We start from the raw sequence: 21,791 nt of genomic DNA, 5'->3' as shown, positions 1-21,791 counted from the left end.
AGTGAAAGATACAATGTCCAGAATGGCTTGCAGTAACAATGCAAACTACTATATCTGCATCTGTAAAGGAGTGCAGACAGGGCATGAAATTAAGTTCCTCTGCTCACCGAAGGTAACAGCTCACTTGTCTAATTTAGTGATCAGACACAAGCCCAGCCAGCAAGTGAGAGTGGACATACAATTCTCAATTCCATGCATGAATATAAAACAACATTTAGTTAAGATATTAAGAGAAATTTCAGTGTTTCTCTGTCAGTTGCCTTTATTCTACCTCACAGTCCAAGGGCTCATCACAACTCTGCATTGCTGCCATAGCGACAACACTCAAAGCTGAGCCAACCGCATTACAGACAGGCAGGCGGCTCTTTAGCTCACAGACAGAAATAACTAGCTAGCAAAGGAAACCAACAGCAGCACCATGAACAACCCTTATCAAAACACAAAATGCAGCAAGTTTCTTTTTTTTACGTAACAACCACCTCCAAAAACAAAGACTGTCCTCCAGCAGCCACAAACTGCTGTAAAAAGCTGTGGCTATGACATGACTTTGATCATCTCACAGGTTTTCATTTAAATGATAAAGGCACCTGCATACTTGTCAGTTCTCATTTCACTCCAGTCTTAGACATGATGTTTTTCCTTGACTTGCTAATAATGTATATTATGTACTTGTGAAATAGTGACATTTACGGCTAGCAACAAAATCGACAATACAAAACAGTGCGTGTCACTGTTTCAAGAAAAGCTCACCATGATCTCCCTGGTTCAAGATGGGTATCACATGATTGTTACAGGCCTCATAATATTTTATCCAGGCAACTACAAATTTCACTCTGCTAGCCCAGAGCTAGTAGCCAGACACATTGAATTTGATAAATATGCAGGGTGTTTACATGAAAAAAAAAACAGACACACAACGACACAAGAGCAATCAAATATGCAAGAAATAGCAATAAACCACTGTGCCAATTTAACACCAATACAATACACACAAACATTCGCATCTGGGCTCGCTCTCCCAGGCTCCCCGTAACATACGACAGTGTAATGAAGCACAAAACACATACTGTTGAAGCATCTGGTGCAGGCAAAGACAGAGCGACAGACAGAATACAGACAGCACTGAAAGACAGAGCGAGATGGACAAATGAGGAGAGAGGCAAAGACGAGAGTGGACGATTAAAAGCAATGTAACAGAGGGAGGGAAGGAAGCAGAAAAAGTGGGAAAAGTATGTGGAAGAAAGAGAAAAATTCCAAAAGGAGGGAGGACTAGGCCAGAAAAGAATTGGGAGCTGAAGCTATGTAGTGCAAGGAACACGAGAAAGGGCAGAGAGACAAAATAGAGAGATGTTTTTGCCCACAAGCTTGTTACAAACACAGAGAGCTAAGGAGAATAAACACACACGAAGGGCAACAGTGCAGGTCAACAATTTGACCACAGCGTGCACACCCGGAGGGAAAGGACGGCAGGAGAAAGTGACTGCGGTGGAGAAGGGAGAGGAGGGGAGAGCAGAAGGAGGGAGGGAGGCAGGGAGATACAAAGCAGTCTCTTAATGACGCGAGGCACCAACGACACCGAGGGAGAGAGAGAGGGAGAGACGAAGACTTGGATGGAAGGACAGGCTGGAGAATAAAAACCAAGAAAGAAAGAAAGAGTAATATGAAAATATAATAATAAATAACAAAATGAACAAGCAGAGAGAGGGAGTCAACAAAAACAAAAACAATCAAAGCTGGAAAAGTAAAGGGCTGTTGCAGACATTCTGCAATCTGACTTTCACAACTGTTTCCTAAACAGGTGCATGACAGCCTCTCCGTCTCATACCTCTTTGAACAGGGCAACGTGACGCATGACATGCTCATAAATGGATATTACAGCAAACAGTGTGTCGACTGGGGGAACGGTTGTCAAACAGCCTCAGACGTGTTCAACAAAAGGGAGAGAAGGGTTTCATTGGAAATATGGAGCTCTGCGTCTGACAAAAAGAAAAAACAAATCACTACTGTTGTGACACTAAAACTTTCTAATTAACGGGAGTGACATTTTCAGACATCTTGAGCCCGTTATTTACAAAATGATAGCATTTTAGAGGACTCAGACATACAGGGTAATTGAGAAATAAAAACTGATGTCTCACTTTTCTAAAAAATAAATACATGGTACTGAAATGAAACCATTTTAGAGAATAGGCTATTCAAGTTCTAAGTGTAAAGTGATGAAAACAGCTTCATTTCAACCAATAAAGTCCTTGATAATCAGAGGGGGGGTGTGAAGAGACTAGGAGAGTCGACTTCTGTGTCTTGGTTTTTCCCCAGACGCTGCCTATAGCATAGATTACTGTACAGCATGTCTCCCCTGTTGCGACTAGGTATAAGCTTGTCTATGTGAAGGTTTATGGTTTCACAGTCTTGAAGCGATTCTGAGGGAAAATGGGGGAGTGTGGAGGGAAAAGACAAAAAAAAAAAAAAATTGATCTGCCTCACTCTCTGCAGTGCTGCAACTACTGGGTGTGTGCAAGTGTCTTACTGTGTTTGCATGTGCCCCAACTGCAGGGGCGCCACCAAGTGGTCAAACGTATTCCCACGGTCATTTACAGAGAGGCGAGACAAATGTGTAAGGGGAGAGAAGAGGGCACGAGAGAGAGATGAATAAATATGCAGTAATGTGTGGAGGGAGATGTAAACAGCTTGTGTTTGACTTTAAATGAAAATAAACCGACTCAGTCAAGACATCTCTGTCTCTGTGGAGGTTCTGATTAATTGGCTGGCCATGCAAGACCACAAGCTCTCCCACATACAAACAAATTCAGTCACTTATTCACACACCAGTGGCCACTCACTGTATGCAAAGCACACACACACAAACAGACAGACACACACACACACACACACACAGGTTTGTTTGTACCTCTCCCTCAATTCTGGGGGGCCGAATGCTGGACAGATGGATGGTCTTGTATTCTCCAGAGTTCAGCTTAACCACCATGGCATCAGCGTTGACCACCTGCATCACCTGGAGGGACAGAGGAAGAGAGGAGAGGAACTGAGCAAAATGAATGCAGGAGGACAAAAATTTTCAGGGTGAACATAAAGCACCACAAAGACAAAACACTCGATTTGAAATTAATTCACAAGTCCCAAAAAACATGTAAATCCTTAGGGGCGGGGCCACCCCTGAAGGATGGAGGAGTGTTGGAGCAAAAAAAGACTGGCATTGCATTTTGGTGAGTGAGTGAGTGAGTGAGCAGATAGACCGAAAGAAAAATGGGAAGTGAAGGAGCAGGTAAAGGATAAATGGAGAGGAAGAGATCTATTCAAAGGCGGAAGGAGAGTGACAGTGCAGATCGTGTGCTGTCACGAGCGGAGGGCGCTGAGTGCGAGGTAAGAAAGAGTGATCCTTGAGTGACTGAGTAAGTAAGCGAGCTAAGTCGTCCCAGCAGGCCGGCAAGGTTTGGAGGACAGCGCGAGGACGTTGTGCTATCTGGGGGATTGGCACCAGGAGGGGAGAGAGGGAGGGGGGAAAGGGAGGGAAGGAGTAAGAAGGAGACAGAGTGCAAGAGAAAGAGCTTTGAAACACAAACATCCTGTTACAGAAAGACTGGTAGAGGCATTACAAAGCCCTCTGCTCAACAACTGGCTGGCAGCACTTTGTTCTGGAGACCTTTACAAGTGTAACTAAAGACACAGACTAATTTATGTTTGCCATTTAAATGTTAGTTCTGTGTAGCAAAGGCAGCAAGCACAGTTTATATCAGCTGCTGTGTGAATGTTCAAGGATAGCTGTTAAATTGGAGTTTACATTAGTGTAGTGTACAAGTACGGCATCGGTCAACAAATGTAGAAAAGCACTGACAAAAGCAGTCAGAACGGGGATCTGGAAAGTATAAAAATCTAAGAGGAATTTAGACTCATCTCAAGTCATAAATAACAATGGTGTGGAATAAATATTTGTAACTCATCAACCCAGTCTATGCGTGTGCCTTATGTGCCTGCGCCTTCCCAAGAAAGAAGACAGATTGGGGCTATAATGTGACTGAGACGGAGGAGGCATCCAAACCCAGAGCCTTTAAGTAGGCCGCTCGCAAGAGACAGAGAAATCAATCGCCCTACACATGTAGCCGCCCACATGTGCATTAAATGGCCTCATCATCACTCAAACACTGGTTCACATGTAGGCTGCGCTCAAGCTAAAGTCCTAAAAAGTGAGAGATGCAGGCCTGAGCCATGTTTCAAGCGCAACTCGGACCGTGTGGGTGTTTGTGTGGCTGACTGTGCGGTAGAAAAACAAAACAACCCAAAAAGTCTTTTGAGTCAAGTTTGATAGCGTGCATGGCAGACACACATCCAGGTGTAGCGCGCTCTTTGGACTTTCATTATTCCATGAAAACAAATCAGCCACTGTATTTGCCACCAGAGAACAGAAATTAGACCAGCCCACATGCTAAATAGGCTGCCCACAACAGCAGCCAAAATACATCATATACTAATCACTGAGCTGAGTGGGAGAGATACGGAGACATAGGGAGCAGGAGGGAGAGAGACGGAGAGGGGGAGAGGTGTAATGAATAAGTGCGAGGGGGAGCATGAATGCACACGGCGACATACATGCGTGCATGCACGCCAGCCTACATGGATTCACACCGTAACAAGGTCATTTTGTGGCCTGCCCAAGTAAATAAAGTGCAAGAGAGGGAATGTGGCAGAGGCAGGAGAAAATGGCCCAGCATTTACTGGCTAATTATCAGCCGGGGGAGGAGAGACGAGAGGGGCGAAGGAGGACAGATCAACACACACCAAGACAGAGGGCCGGAAAGACAGAGCGAGCCAGAGAGATGGAGTGTAATCTCTCAGCAAATATCGCAAGAGGAGAGACGGAGGAAAAAGATGGGGAATAGATAGGAAAATAGAGCAAAAAGTCTTTGCAAAGTAGCTGCCATGAGGGTCGAGTGAGCAGGCAGAGAAGACAAATAGGCAGGCAGCATGACTCACTGGTCTAAATCTGACACTCGAGAGGTGGGGATCTACTGCCACCCTCTGTCCAAGGCAGACATGACATCTGCAGTGGCCGGGATCAGTCACAGCGAAAGGATCTTGGCTACTGTCAGGGACTGTTGTTGGTTGTCAGTCGCAGCCATTAAGTTTGTTTTAACCACAGGGCCAAGGAAGGGCTTAGCCAGGGCTTGCTCATTACTCGTGTCAGATCATCTCTCTCAAAAGCAACACCTATGGCAGTGTTTCAGTGCCGCTGCCAGTGGAGATGATTTGTCACCCAAATAACATGGTTTCAAATAAAGTAGTGATGTTTACGACGCTATGAGAAACACCTTCAGCTGGCAAGTCAGCCCTTGGTGCTGGAAAAAAAAAAAGGCAGCTGATGAATATGTAATGCTTTGAGAGGATATTATCCTGAGACAGACACCAGCAATAGTTTTTTTGACCTAATCGCTTGCCTTTAACTGATTTTAACTGGGCCACGAACCAATATAACCTTTTCTCATCATCTTCCCCAAAACTGACTTTTTAATTTCTTAAAGGAACTGTGTGACCTTGTAACCATTCTGTCTGACTTGTTTTAACTGGGACATACAGTATAGCAACAGTCAAAAGAGGCCCTTGTGTCATCTCTTTCCCTTTTAACCATTATTAAGGTGCACTTTTCTCTCTCAATTCAAGGCCTTCACCTGCTCCAATGCCCACATGCACATTAAAGACTACTTCTCTTCACATATTTTTTTTTTTACTCCCAATGTAGGCTAGTACTATAGCACAAAAAGTAAAGTACTATACAACAGGTTTAATGCCTCTGTCTGACCTTTCTCTTGCTGCTGATTATGGTGTCAGGAAAGAATTTAAAAAGTAAAAAAACTTGAAATTAGAAAATGCTATCTGTTTGCACTGGCATTAGTACAAGTATATGGGTAGCATCTGTATCTGCAGAATACTCGATTGCCCTTCACATAATCCTCAGACGTTACATAAACACACTAGTTTTGCATTGTAACTTCCATACTCTCGTGGACTTGGTCGACCAAAAAGCAACAGCTGCAGTGTTCCTGACAAGCCAGGGATGAGAGGCTGGAGAAGGGGTTTACACCACATCACCTTTTATCCATCACCTCACAGGTCGATTGTTACCCAGGGGAGAGGAGGGGAGGGGAACGGAAAGGAGGGGAGAGGAAGACTATTGGGACGTGGCCTACATCCACTTCTCCGGTCCCAGCAGAGGTGGGAGGAGAGAGGCGAGACAGTCAAAGAGGAAGATGCGTCAGCAGGATTGACTTGTGGGGATTGGACCTGCTCTGCTCTCTCCACTCTATCCATCACTCAGATAATAAGAAGTGAAAAGCAGAGTGGACGAGAAGAGGGGAGGAGTGTATGATGATGGGACTGATGGATAGATGTGTCCCTGGGAGAGTCGGTGCATTGCAGTATTAGGTGCCCACAAAAGTCCCAAATATGGACGGGCAATGACAGGCCCGAGTAACCTTGGCCTGTCCTCTATGTACTTACCTTAAAAACAGCTCAAGCAGTTGCAGGGTCAGCGTGATGCTTCCCATCACAACAATCTGCCACTTGTAATGAAAAGTCCTAACAGCATTATCGAGTGCATGACCCTTTCATGGACAACTTTTACAGCTATCTGCATATTAATGTAACAGAAAACATTTTTATTTTAACCGCACAATCTACAAAAAAAAGGTGATAATCTGAGGAAGACTTTTGGTCAAGGCGTAGTGTCCCTGACGGCTTTCTATTCCCTAAACAAACAAACAAACACAGCAGCAGATGACATGGAGCAAGACTCTTCTGTGGCTCTTCTGGGGGAGAGCGATTGCAGGGGAAAAGAGGACGGCGAAGGGTCCCGCAGAGATCAAAAAGTGCACAAGGTGTAACTGGGGGCATCAGCAGTGCGGTACCGTAGCGGTGGAGGGAAAAAAAAAAAAAAACTGTGCAAGGATACTGAAGAGGACATGCATAGTCCCAGGGATCTTGATTAGGTGTTTTTTTCCTGACTTTCACTTCTCCTGTCCTTTCATCCTCCCCCCCCTAAATCTCCCTATACCCCTCCACACAAACTCACTTTCAATTTCTTCTTCAACCCTCTACCTCTTATTTTTTTTGCACCTTTCTGCCTCTTTCATACACCCTCCTGAGCTCACCACCAAACATTCCCTCACCCCCCCCTCGCTCCCCCCCGACTGCCCGCATCCAACCCTCTTTTATTGAGGGGGTTCAGAGAGATCTGAGAGCAGCTCACACTGATACTATAAATGTTTTATCCTTTTTCTAGCCTCTTCCCTCTGACTCAGGGAAAAAAATATACATACACATAGTTTCTTTTTGACGCCTTCTTTATGCGCATGCAGTTTATCAATTTCATTCTGTAAGCAAATTGTCAAAGCAACGCCTTTTATGCAACCCTCAGGCTGGCCATGAATTTTTCAGGGTCTTAAAAGTTCAGTGTCTGGAGGGAGCAAACACAGACACAAGACAAACTTTTTTTTCCCCATTCCTAGAGAAAAACACATCAACTGAAGGGGAAGGGCTGGGTGCAAGTCGTCATCAAAATGCACACAGAGGGGACCAGATTTGAAGCTGAAGTTTTAAGGCTGGAGTTGCTTTACTACGTTAAAGCTACAACTTGGACACCATAATATGTCATCTCACAGTAAGACTGTATTATCGAAATGTATCAAAGAGCCCATCTCACTTGATTTGAGCTAATGTGTGCTGACATCGGGGAGGGAGTGCAGTCCCCTTGTACTTGATATTGAGGACACTTCTTTTCCCCTGAGGCCCCGGCCAATAACCTCCAAAGCTAATATCTCTAGTTCTTGGCTTTTGGGGGTCGTTCTGTGCTGCTGCCGCTGCAGCATACGCCAGCGATTTGGCCCTAATTTGACTGGGGAGTGCTTCAAGGTTGCTGTTAAGCATTCCTCCCAGTACCTGTAGTGAAGGGATTTTTATTTATTTATTTATTTTATTCAGTTGAGGGGGGGGCGGGGGGTGCAAATGTGAAAATAAGAGGTGTCAGGAGGATATAATTTGTTAGAAGCCTCAAAGTGGCTCCGCTGCAGTGCTGGGAGAAAATTGGAAATGCTGCGGTAGACATCAAGTGGTGGAAGCAAGGGAAGTGACCAGCCTCCACCTTAGCACTGAAGCCAAGTCTGATTCATGCTGGATAACGTCTGCATGTCATGCTGAAAGTTTTACACTTGCTTTTTCTCTATAGTAGAAAGATAAGTGAGGACTTTCATGATCCAAATTGAAAGACATTATGTTAGGGGCCAAAGAAGAAGTGCCTTCACCAATGGCACGCGGCCTATAAAAGCCACTTCAGGACCTCACCTTGGCTACAAATTGCCTGTCCTTCTGGTCCAAGTTGGCTGTGGGTGCCACGTAGTCCTTCCAGATGCGGACCTTGCGCTCCTTAGCAGATCTGGCCAAGAACAAAATCACATCATCATCATTAGTGGCAGTCCTGAGCTTCAGCCAGATATTAGGACAATAAAGGGCTTAATCAAGTGACTAAAAATGATCCATTTGGCTGAATAAAACTACAAAAGCTCATTAAAGTGAGAAAATCCAAGCGTAATGAGCCCACAGTCATTGCTGCAATGATCGTAGACAATGAATATCATCGCAACAGATGGATCGTTCACCTCGGGTAGTGGTGGCATAAATTGTATGTATGGCTTCTAATTTGCACAATTATTGTCATTCCTTTAAGAACTTGCACTTACTTTCTTTACTCATTATGTCTTGTCTCAAATCAGTGAGCAATATCTAAACTAAAAAATAACAAGGCTTCTTAAAAAATGTCCTAAATCTTCCTGTGTAATTCTCAGTATCCTCATGAGCTGTGCACTATCCAACCGTTAAAAAAACATCTAACAATACCGACAATCCAATTTGTTATGTCTTCTGTGTGTCTGCAGCTGCGTACCGTTCTGCGGCTCTGAGCTTCTCGGCTCCCTGAGTGTAGACAGCCATGGACCAGTCCACACAGCGGGCAAAGCCTTCCTTCAGCAGGAGTTCTGTGATGTTGCCATTCTGACACACAGGGAAAACAGAAAAGAGCAATTACTAAGACAGAAAGCCTTAATTTCAATGACACGTCCACCACTGGCACCACCTCCTGTGTCTTTACCGGGTGAAGGATGGTTCCCAGTATGATCTGGTTGGGGCAGCTCTCCAGGATGATCTGAACGTCTCTCTGCAGAAGACGGGACTCGGTGAAGAATTTGGCCTCTGCTGCGAATGGCTCCGGTGTCTCTGTGCCATCTGCTTCCCGCTTGAATGTGGGACACTGGAGAGAAGGAAAACCCACATTAACACAATAATACTCATGCTTCAATCAGTAGGTGTCTTTGCCAGCACTGGGAAATGCGATAAAATGTGTCCAATCGCCATTCAAGGGAAGCATACATTTTGTCTGCTGCAATTCCCAGCAGTCAACCAGTGCCTCCAGGAGGTTTTTTTTGTCAACACACTGTTTTGATATAATCAGATTTTTGTGTGCACTACTATTATCCACTTTTAACCGATGTCACCTTGTCGTGTATGCTATCTGTATTCTCCTTAGAGTGTGGGAAAAGACCAAACAGATACAAACACAACAGGCGAGACAAGCAGACAGGCCTTTGAACAGCGAGACAAAGAACACCTTGAAATGGATGCAATATCTTCAAGTGGGAGATGAAAAAGATTAGTTATCTTGAGTGGTCCATTGGCAAAGCTGGGCTTGGTGAAAGAGACTGATGGGGAAATTTAGCGGAGCGGATATGACACTGGTGGAACAAATACAGACATAGAGGAGTGACAAAAATGAGCCGTCACTCTTTTTATGTCTTCTTTTGTGTATATATTCATAACGAGACCAGACTGTCGACTTTAAAATACTTTATTAAGAGTTTCTGTGACAGTGAAGTGAAGAAAGACAGGGGTGTGGTGGAAGCTGTCAACCCACAGCCATTTGATCTACACGAGATTGGCCATTTGTGCATTTATTTACTGTGCTATTTATTGTTACTGTACTGCGCTCCCAACTAAAAACAGCAGTTTGTCAAACTAAACAAATGAGCTCAGCGCTTCACATTTCACCACATCTGTAAGCGCAGAAAGTGAGTAGTGGTTACCTTAACTCCGGACAGCATGACGGTGACCAGGTAGTAGTCGGGGAGCAGCAAGGCACGAACAACACTGCCGTCACGCACATGCTCGATGATGGCTGTGAGGAGAAAGAACAGAATGTAAAAGGAATTGAAGGAGAGAGTCGAATTACGATGACCATGCAGACATCAAGGTCTCAGATCAGACTTACTTTTTGCCGGCTGGACAAAGCTTATGCTAATCGTATAAGTACAATATGTCATGCTGGAAAATGCAACCCAATACCTGGTTCCTTCAGGAAAGGTTAAGGTTAGCCAGCCCAACCAACGAATGTCTGATTTTATGTCATTTAGTTTAATCCTGGGAAAATTCTCAAAGCACAACTTACTTTTTTCAGCAATGCCCCTAACGACACTCATTGAACTCAAAACGATAAAACGGGCGAAAAAATTTACTGACAGCGCACATGTTGCGGAACCTCTGTCTTTTTATTTTGACGCCCATGTTAACACGTTACAGCAGCCACGAAGCCTGTGTGAGCAGCATGTCATCGACAGATTCTGGATATCGCCAATTTATTCTGTGTGGCACACGCAGTTCTCAATGTCTTCAATGTCTATATGTGTTAAAATGTGACAAAATATGAAAAAACACATTTCAAATTCAGCACTTTCTGTCCTCCTCAAAACTAAATATAAATGAAATGTATAACAAAATTGAACATTCTAACATTAATGGCTATTATCAAAGGTTAATTCAGTGTAGACAGATAGGGATGACATCACAGCAGCACCGCCACATGTGTACCAACCACAGCAGTTCAAGGAGGTAGCAGTCGCACACAGGTAGAGGCAGGCAGGATGTCCCGGGAGTAAAAGGTCACTCTGTGGTACCTCTCAAAGAGGAGAAAATTACAGCCTCCTTGGCAGACTGAGTGTGCCACTTCAAGTGATGCATCAATCAAAATCAGCAGCAAACACTCAGCGGACTGGAGGCTACAATGAATTTCATTTGAGAAATTCATCTGGATATTTTGATACTTGTCCCGACTGAAATCCATCCCAACCAGCAAAAACCAATCACTGCCATTGTGCTCTGGAAGGAAACAGCATATTTCTAGCATTTGCTTTTATGGCCCACAGAGGTAAGTACTTGATGATCAAAACACAGCTCTTTGAGTATCACTTTAAAGTTTTGACGATGCTATATGCAACATATCAAGGCTTGAGACAAGGTTGATTTATTTGGAAAGCTTTTGAGGTATTAAATTGTATTTTTTTTCCCCCAAATCATATCACTCAAATGTTGCTCCTGACCTCAAAAGTACTTTAAGAAATTGGACAGGATGTGAGTCACCTGTGTGAAAGGCATTTCACGCTTAAATGGTATTTTGATGATGGGCGCATTCAGTCTCTATATTCCTTCTTCCTGTGTAGATCTTTGTGTATGTAGACATGTATGTGTGTGTGTGTGTGTGTTAGTGTCGGCAAAAGCAGATGAGAGTGAAATTGGTATTCAGATTTTCAAGCACAGCAACTCGATGCACATTTAAAAAGGGGCTTCTGCTGGATTGCTGCCTCCAATTTTAAAACAAGCCTGGCTGTCTCTCATGAATGGTAAGAACAAGAGCTAAAAGGATGAAACAACCTTCCCTTGTTCATTTTCCCATTCAATTAAAGGGTAGTGAAATGAGCTGAGCCACTGTGGCCTGGAAATGAATCGAGTGGCACATTACGGCTCGGGTAGGGTTTGAGATGAGAGACTGGAGGAATGAGCAAGTGAAGGGTGACAAAATACCTTCGACTAAAAGACTAAAATGGTTGATTTCTGATTTCTGTGGCCTGTATAGGAAAACAGAGGCTTGTGTAACACTGTGTGCTTTGATATGCCATGTATTTTTCTTCCCTAGGCCAAGCTTTCTCTGTACAAGCTTGTCTGTGTGGATGTTCGCATGCTCCTTCCAAATTCATTACCGTTGATGGGCTTCTGGTGCAGGGAGTCAACAAAGTTGCGGGGGTTCTCTATGGTGTACTTCATGTCACGGATGGTGTGCGTGCCGCCACCCTCACTCCACAAGCCCTTCTTGGAAGCCTTAGACTGGTCCTCCAACTCACAGAGTCTGGCCTGCTCTGGACTGGTCACACAAAAGAAAAGGAAAGTTTAAGACCACAATAAAAGGAACACCTACAAAACACAAGTCAGACTGCACAACTGTTAAAGTGACAAGCTGAATGTTGCTCACTGTGTATGCGGCAAACAGAAGCTAGCTGTACAACCTTCTTATACCATGATGGTTTGACTTCAAGCCCTTTGAGTTTCTTGCTGCTGTTTTTCAACCAATGAATGTAAAAAAGTTGTGAATATGGCACATATAGTCTCCCTCTCTTTCCAGGCAATTTCCTTTGGAAGAACTGGAGGCTGAACACCTTAAGATGGCCAGTTCAGCTAATTTTAACAGCATCGGATATTAAAAAATGAATAAAATAAGATACTAAGAAACTCCACAGTCACTTTAGTGAACTTACATCAATGAATTAGTCAAGTGGCATGAAACCTGGCCTACTACTGAAACCTGCAGCTGAGTGAAACTGATAGTGAAACTTTTACAGATGGCTCCTTTCCAGCTTTTGAGAAACAAAAATGGATAACACTTTATATCAAGGTACACACCATTAACCAGTTTCTCATTAACATGCATATTAGGGGGATATTGGCTCTTCATTAGCAATTGTAAAACACGTATTAATGTACACCTCATAACACTGCTAGCTCTGCCTGTTAAGTTGATAATAAATAAGCACTTAATTCCAATTGCTGTACCTAACAAGGAGAAGCTTTTTGATTGTCAACTTGTTAACTTTAACATGCTCTAACTGCTCTTATCCAGGCTGTGTTCAAACATGGGCCATCCAAAGCCTTGTCCCTGTAGGCAAATATTAGCATTACAAGGACAATTACAACAACTTGTGTCCAATGCGAAAGGCCTTTAACTTCTGTCATGTTGGGTTCATTATAACTCATCAAATTCCAGCAACAGTTGCAGCCGAACAAAACTGTCATTGGTTGTTAACTTCAACACGTACAAACAAGAGCTCATTGAAAGAATGGGACTGTATAATTAAGGGTTTTGTTTTGCTCCAGCCCTGTTTAAGTGCTGTTCCTGACAAACTGCACTGTTGCTTTAGTGGCAACAAGCTGATGACCAGATTATAAGTGCTTTAAAAAAATGTATCCAAGCTTTTTGTGAAGAGACAATAACAGTGTTTGACAGCTCCTTCAAAGCAGCCACGTAGCTTGCTCCCAACGCCACAGTTAATTCCGTTGTGGCTCTCTAAATTGTGCAGCCTAATGCTTTTTGAGGGCCCTTGTATAACTTTAAATATTCATTACTTCAAATGGCCAACAGGCTTTTGTTTTTCCAAGAAGTAAAGGCTGCCTGACTGATATGGGAGTAGTGATGGTGGCTAGAGCTTGGAGAGGCCACAAACTGGGTCTCAATTAAAATGCAACGCACATAAACACACATGTAGCCTGTTCTCCAGCTGTGTATTCCTAATTGGGCTTTTGGACTTGTGCCCAAAATCCACCAAGTTCTCTTTCCCCTATACGCTGATTTAGCCACCAACTTCAAATTGAATGGAAACAGTTTCTTGCTTACTGAGCAACAATAGTGAACCTTTCTTTAAGAAGTCAATTGTGTTTAAGCTACTTAGAATTTAAGCGCTACACAGAAATGGAAAGCTACAAAGATAGAGAGGGGGAAACTAACAATGCAATCAAGGAGAGCAGACATTGTGAAGGCACAGAACTAAATGAAAAGCAACTCACAAGCAGAGATTGGTAAAGATATAGAAATAACTTCATGTGTGGAGGCAGATGATAGTGAACTTATCCATGTCTCCAAATAGAGTGGCTTCTTTGTAGGTCAACAACTCCTTCCAACCAACACACTGCTTCAAATCAAAACAGATATTGAATGGGAAGAAAGTGCGATACTGAGCAAGACTACCGGGGAAACAAAGGGCCAATGAAAAAAAACAGAGAAACTTTCCAATTCTCTTCTATTTGAACATGCTGTAGGCTACATCTTTCATCTCCATATGGCTCCCTTGTGCAACCAAAACTGCTTTAAATAGAAACAAAATGTTGAACCTTAGCGAGCCGTTTTACAGCTCCCTGTTGTCTCTGCACAGTTTGAAGACGATGTCGGAAGCTGTGATCCCCTGTGTACTTGACTGGGAGGGTACACCCTTCAATCAGCACTCCTCTGGGACTCCAGTTAAAAATGAGCGATGGGGGATGGGGGGGGGGGCTTACAAAGCACAGTCTGCCTCCATGCTCTGGTGGGTGGGCGTTTTACAGTATAAGTCAATCAGTCAAAGTGTAATGGCGTGAAATCTGACCAATTTTCAGCCTCTCCACATCAGCGAATGGATAAAAACATTTTTAAAGAAACTCAAACCAACTGAGCAACAGACACAGTGACATAAGACTGAGAAGAGGAGATTGATGAATGCGTCTATATCAATCACTGTATGGCTCAGCACCGAGGGCAGCATTTATGCCTGATCAAGTTAAAGTGAAACTCAGTCAAATGGTGAAGCCTCCAACGGCAACTCAAAAAAACTCAACTGTGTGATTCAAATAAACAGAAGTCTGCCTGACACGGACAGCTGCAATATGTCGGAAGAAGAATTCATTTTTGATAGAAACTGGGAGAAGTGGACCATTTACGCAACCTCGACCATTTAAATATGGAGCTACTGGAAATAAGACCATGTGATTCAATGCATTATATTAAGGAAAATCTTTTTTTGGATTACCATCTGACACATTCCTGCATGAAACTACACAGGTCTTGATTTAAATAAGTTATATTGTATATACTGTTTTCATAATTTTTTTTCAGATTTTAATGCCAGTTTTATATTATATATTGTTATATTTCTTGGCTTGCAGTTCTTACTATCTTTCTTTACATTACAATTTCTAAGCTGTTTTTTTGTGTGTATGTGTGAGAGAGTGACTGTGTGTTCATTCTTGCTCTAATAAACCAATGAAAACCAGCCCCTGACAACTGTGGCCCAGCCTGCTCTGGTGAACTGGCCCCAGTCCTTAAATCTGTGAACCCATTTCCCAAGCCACAGTTATCTTCTGAACATGTTTAACTGCACTGTCCAAAGTCATCATCATTACAATAACCCCCATAATTATGATCACATCATTGTTAGTGTGATCAACGTGACCGGTCACGAGGGGTAATGATATTGGAGGCATGTGCATTGAGGGAGGCCTAAACTGAATAATGAGCCCCCGCCTTTGGCCAAATGATGCCCGCTTACACTTAAAGCATCATTTACATTAGTGCTTGTTCTGGGCCATTGCGCAGAATGCTTGACATGGGTCATTAGTGGCAAAATATTCCCATCATCTCTGTTCATGTTGGAAGATACAAATGTAGCAGCGTGAGTCAAATTGCTTGTAATGTGTATAATGTGCAAATACTGCCACTGGGAGGGATATACAGTACTTTGTCATATAGTGCAGGGTGTGCAAGTGTATTTAGGGGATTACTGCATAAGGGCAATGTGGCAGAAAAGGGTTTCAGAGGGACATCATTGTAGCAGCAGGGTAATGCTGCCACCATCTGGGACGCCATGGCTCTATCTCAATTCTCTACAGTCGACCAGTTGAGGACTTCGGTACATCTCTCCAGTTTTGTCCTGCTTTAAGCTTCAGCAAGCAGATTACATCATGTTGCCAAAAGTGATTTCCTCCTAATTCGTTGAAACAAAGTGCAAAGGCTGCAAACCAAAACCAGCTTTGACGTCCAAAATTACTTCAACCACGCTGACTGAGCAAACTAATTTAGAGGGAAAGCATTTATGATATCAGTCTCACTTGAGGTGAGTCATGCCAATGTAGCTGATCAGGACAAACATAATGCATACCACAGAATCTGATATGTAACAGATATGCCGAACAGAAACAATGGCATGTGGTTCAGTCGCATACTGCTTGGGATATTGGATCAAAACATATCAGTATGCATAGTTTCATCTAAATGTGTTTACTTTTTGAAACTTCTTACAAAAAAGAGAAAAAAAAAATCTTACTTGTTCCCTCTGATTCCTTCTCTGCGGACTGTGGCGAGGCCCTCGTTCACCAAAGACTCAGCAATGTTCTCGCCTGTTGTGTCTAAAATAAAAAAAATCAAAAAAATCAAACACTTCAGAAAAAAAATTGTCCTTTTTTTTTTCCAATTTCTGCTGTTTTAGACCACTATGGTTACAATTACACAGCAGCAGTTAGTGCTGGTTGGGGAGCTGGAATGGACAAGAGGCAATCATGAGTGCTGACATTTGGGATAAGAGGGACATTTAACTGTACAAAAATCACTGTTTGCAGGTGTGCTGATCACAAACAAATCCTACTTGCAGCTGCACAACTTGACTGAAAAATACTCTCCAGTACTGTACCACCACCAAACTGCTGAAAAATAGGGTATTTAACAAATCCTAATGCTATTTAAGCACCAGACACACATGATATTTTGACAGCATGATCATAACCCATAATGTTATTTCATAACTGCAACTGTTTGATTTCCACATGGTCAAAATTACATGCTGAAAAATAAAGGGAAAAGAAACATTAATGGTGTGAGTGTTTTTCCAAATACATGCTGTCTGTGGATGTTTTTCAGACCAGTTCTTGACTCACCTCTCCCCAGGTACACCATGCCGTACTCCCTGCCCAAAGCGGTCTTGATTTCCACAGTGAAGCAAACTTCTTTGCCGATTAGCTTCTTCCGCAGGAACTCTCTGGCTTGAAAGGCCCATGGCTGCAATACAGGAACATTAATGTACTTCTTGTATTATTTTCTGACTAAATTACACAGTCTGATCACAGTTGGTGGCCCCACTGCAAGTTGTTTCCTTTTGTCTCTTCACAGCCACCAGACACACATACCAGCGCACAGTAGTGAAGTGAAAATAGTACCCACTAAACAATAACTAGCAGCGTGATTATAATGTTAGCAAAAACTGCAATAAACATGCTTTTCAACATGCTATTATCTTGGTCAAAGCAAACTATCTCTGTACACTGAGTTGGAAAGGTATTCAAAATTAAAGAACAGACATTTTTATATTGTAAACTTCAGATATGAATAGATTTCTTAAAAAACAGGCAGCAGAGCAGACAGGAGTAACATCTGGCTGGATAAATGAATTGATGGACTTTTCAAAGGTGTGATAAGAAAATGTCAAATTACACCAGTGGTATCTTAAAGCCTCAAGTTCAACTGAAAATGGACACGTTTACCTCATTTATACAATCAGACATGGTTTGAATACCAATTCATGAACAATTATGTTACAGCTGCTCGATGGAAATGAGCAGAGCAAAGCCATGTGACAAAAACTCCACATCAATCTCGAGACAGTAAAAACAAAGATGCACAAATCAGCATTCAGCCCTCAAATAGGAATATCATTGTGTGTGCTGAAGGGATACTGAGCAGGACCTTGTTCTGCCTTTGCCAAACACAAATATAAACAAACACAATGGGATAGAGATGCTCACCTCATCAGGGGTGTCCTTGGTGTCGGGCTGGCCCTGAGCGGCTCGGCGGGCCATGGCCCCAGCTCGGATATTACTGAGATTGATCTGACGCTCTGGGGGGGGGCCACCTCGAGGCTGGCCCCGAACAATGATGGCACAGCCCGACAAGACCTGGAGAGATGACAATAAAGGCCGTCAATTTGACAAGACTAAATCAACAGTCAGCAACCACCGATGCAGATAATATCATCAAGCATTTATTATCTATTCAACAAACAAAATACTGTGGAATTCACAGGACACAAACACCAGGAACAAATACCAGACACTTCAGTCACCTGAGTGGAATGAAGAAACTACTGGTGGCTTTCGATTTCTGTTTCCTCTCAGACAGTGCATGTGCTGTGGTATATCCAGTAAACCACTGTATTTGTTATTTGCATTGCAGCAAGTGTCAGTCGGTTAAGCACAATGGGCGGGTCATGCAGGGTTTATTTGAAACTGGTATCACATAAACAAGTACAGTAGGCAGGCAAATAAGGAAATCAGCAATTTCATCCAAGCTCATGGCCATTGTGTGGAAGCATATCATTTACCAAATCATATTTAATACCTATATATACCTATTTAATACTTATATATATAAACAGCTGCTTTAAATAAGCAAACTTTTAAAAGGTGCTACAGGAGCCTGTAAAACTATTACAGAGCTGAAAAGCAACTTCAAACTGCATGTCTCCATGGTGACAGGCTGTCACTCAAACGCAAGGAGAGATCACGGTATCTGATAACGTAGCTAAGTACAAAAAAAAAAGGTAACTACTCTTGGGTTTGACAACCACGGCATTTACACGAATCTGAGCAAACAGCCTTTATCTGCGGACTCAACAGTGTGTCTGTGGGGAGCATCACTGCAGGCTGTTGATCTAAGATGTGGGCAAGATAAAGTCTTTCATCAAATCGCCGTTGTTCCCCACAATCTGACTCAGTTCCTACAAGTACAGGCTAAGCAGAAGGGTATTTGCAGTTTTTATACACCAACCAGGCGTGGAAAAAAAGGAGGCAAAGAGGCAGTACCCTCCCCGTCTGTTTACAAAAGGGCCAAGTTCCACTTGGAACGTACTACAAGGTTTTGCTTGATTCCCTGGTCTTCTTTCTCAAGGCCCAGAGTTGACTGGATTAGATGAGGGCAAGTAATGAAGATTCTACTATTTGACTAAATCAAGTACACCATGTGCATAATAAATCAAAGACAAATACAGACCTGGTCAAAGTTAAGAGTTAATTTGAAATGGATAATTATATCATCACTAAGAGATGATATAATCATGCCTTTACAAAACCCTCAATTCCTCTGGTAATAAACCCACAAGAGTGCAACCTACTCACATACTTCATTCTCAAAGGAGGACACCGGCGCTTACCTGTTTACAGTCGTCACCACAGGTCTAAAAACAGCTCTTATCCAAACGCAGTCTAATTATGTACATGCTGATGAGGAGCACGAGTGACATGCAACTTTCCTAACTAATCCTCTCATCTAAATAACTTAAACAACAAGATAACTCTGTTTATTACAGTTTATTTGTTATTTCATGGCGGCATGCAGAAGAGTGTAGATCTAATGCAGGCACCTTCCACAGGTCAAACTTTGAGAAAATAAGCTAACTTTATCTAGATGGGTAACCTAGAGGTTAACTTGAACAAAGTGCAAGGCCAAATCTTAATTCAAAGAAGGTGAAGGTGGACGAACAGAGGCTACACACAACCAAGATGAATGGGAGATTATAGGGGCAAGAAAGCTGTAGCTACGTGTCAGTTGCCCCGTGGTTAGTTTAAAACAGCACACTGAGGAAATGATCTGCCTGTAACTTGAAGGGTCGGAACACGTTAACCAGCTTGGCTGCTACAGGGTTTGGACTTCCTTACGTTAATAACGGGTGCTTTAACCGCTGAAATATGACACAATGCCATTTCTCGGAAACGCTGAGAGGGACAAAAAATGAAACGATACAGGGAGGACGCTTTTCAGTTTGATGATAGTTGTTAAGTCCTCAAGTGCAAGCGGCTAATAATTTAAATTAGTTCAATCTACACACACGATGTCAACTCTGTGTTCAGCTGACCACGAACTTTCTTCATACAAGTCAACATTTGCTGGACAATGAACGCTAACGTCAGTTTGCTAACAGTTAGCTAGCCGTTAGCTGGGAAACTAAACATCTGTTAACGTTACAGCTAACACGTTAACTTATTAAACGACATTAGTTTCCAGACAGCTTGGCGGTTAGTACATTTATATCAAGCCTGTCTCATCACAATAGACTTCTGTGAGCTTCATATCTGTCATTATACTAAGTTAACGTTACTTCCAATCAGTTAGCAAGATAGCAAACATGTGTGCTAAAATCAGATGGCTTCAGTTTATTAGCGGGCTAGCAAATTTAGTAGCAAACCAGCTAATGTTAGCCGACATGCTGCTACAGCCAGGTGCGCTAAATGTCAGTGACAGTTTTTTCTGATATTATGCCAACACTGCCATTCAACAGACATTTGCAATTTATATCGTCAAATAAGTTCAGTTAAAGTTGTATGGCAACGGACAGTTAGTTTAACGTTTCTTCACGTTAGCCACTGACTCACTAAGCTAACTAGCTGAATCCCTAGACTCACGTAGTGAGCTCACATATTCATATGTTAGGATTCCTACCATTTTCACAATTCCTCTTTGCAGAGGAGCAGCCGGAGAAGGGGCTGTCTGAGATGGTGCCGAAACAGATGCCATGTCCACCGGTTTGAGATATAACGCCGTTAAGGGGTGACCAGGTAAGGGAGCCGGGACTCTGAAGTCTGTGACTGTTCTACTGAAAGCCAAGAGAAAAAGGCTGAACACCGATCAACACACACGTTATACCGGAAACACACTTTGCCATGCATGCACACACGTCAAAACATTTCCGGGTGTGGGGAGCAGAATGAATGGGAGCGAATGGAGCTGCTTCTCGACCGCACGGGCGAAGTCTTCCGGGTCAAGAGCTACGACACGTCAGCACAGTGTTAACCCAGCTAATGCTGCCTTCACTGGGTATCGGAAATTTTTCAAATCTCGATCTGAATCTCACACAACAACCGGAGAAAATGACAAATGAAGTATAACAGATGGCACAAAAAAATTAAAAAATCATGTTTACGGTTTTGGAAATCACAGATGTGCGAACTATGTTGATCATTGTGCACTTTGTATTAAATATTGTTTATTATATATTGTAGATAATTATAGGTAAGCAGCTGCAAGAATAATTCTAACTCCAACTGTGTTTTGTTTTTAAGAAAATAAGTTCACCTCATGCTCCTGCATATCTTTTCCTCCTCATTCTGGCCCTGCAGTAATATGACTTTGTTCACAACATTTCGAGATAGAACGGATATAAACAAAATAGACTTCAGTTTCATTTATTTGATTCTATCTAATATTATTTCTGGGACACTTAATGTAATGGAGCCATTGTTAATGTTAATAAAACCTGCACTTATCTAGCTGGACAGGTCAAAATGTCTGCTGTTGAGAAGGGTCTGTTGGCCCATTGAGAGGTTATGTGACATAACGTGTACATGTGATGACACATGGAAAAGGTGAAAATGCATTAATTCAAAGTAACATGTACAGGTACCACTTCACAGCTGATTCGCTGTTGAGCAGACCAGTCGTATGGGCACAGAGAATATCTGTTAATTTAAACTCTAAGCAGGTTTTTGTTAAGATAAATATGATACAGTACAGAATATAATGACAAATAATATGTAATGGATAGTGTCACCATCTGTGCTGTGGTGACATCATCACACTGGGGATAATTTTGCATGCAGGACACAGAATTAGCACCAACCAAATGCTGGTAAAATATCCAAGTGTCTGGTAGACTTGCTTCACTCACCAGCCTCAGAAACAACGGCAACCTACTGGAGGCTGGTAAAATCTGAACATGTACATGGCATTTAGCCAGCAGACAACCAAGTAAAATTTGAACCCTGCTTGCATCAGATGAAAACATTTGTCTTTTGTTCTGTTTTGCTGCTGCTCAGTTGTACTTGGCAGCTTGCAGACGTGAGTA

The 21,791-nt window shown here is 42.7% G+C and overlaps 1 protein-coding gene across 1 annotated transcript in view; it reads right to left on the bottom strand.

Moving 5' to 3' along the window:
- The window catches only part of snd1 (staphylococcal nuclease and tudor domain containing 1), a 165,660-nt gene extending 145,033 nt beyond the window's left edge, over positions 1-20,627 (bottom strand). The window contains exons 1-10 of the mRNA XM_076722355.1: positions 20,390-20,627; positions 17,701-17,850; positions 16,837-16,957; positions 16,230-16,311; positions 12,087-12,247; positions 10,140-10,231; positions 9,152-9,310; positions 8,948-9,054; positions 8,350-8,440; positions 2,909-3,013 (exon numbers count right to left, since the gene is read on the bottom strand). Coding sequence (XP_076578470.1) covers positions 2,909-3,013; positions 8,350-8,440; positions 8,948-9,054; positions 9,152-9,310; positions 10,140-10,231; positions 12,087-12,247; positions 16,230-16,311; positions 16,837-16,957; positions 17,701-17,850; positions 20,390-20,464 — 1,143 coding nt within the window. The 5' untranslated portion in view covers positions 20,465-20,627. The remainder of the gene's footprint in view (positions 1-2,908; positions 3,014-8,349; positions 8,441-8,947; positions 9,055-9,151; positions 9,311-10,139; positions 10,232-12,086; positions 12,248-16,229; positions 16,312-16,836; positions 16,958-17,700; positions 17,851-20,389) is intronic.
- Positions 20,628-21,791: the final 1,164 nt, after the last annotated feature.

Source organism: Chaetodon auriga, chromosome 22 (assembly GCF_051107435.1).
Source record: "Chaetodon auriga isolate fChaAug3 chromosome 22, fChaAug3.hap1, whole genome shotgun sequence".
NCBI lineage: Eukaryota > Metazoa > Chordata > Actinopteri > Chaetodontiformes > Chaetodontidae > Chaetodon > Chaetodon auriga.
The sequence above is the reverse complement of the archived record's forward strand: the minus strand, read 5'-3'. Positions and strand labels throughout refer to the sequence as shown.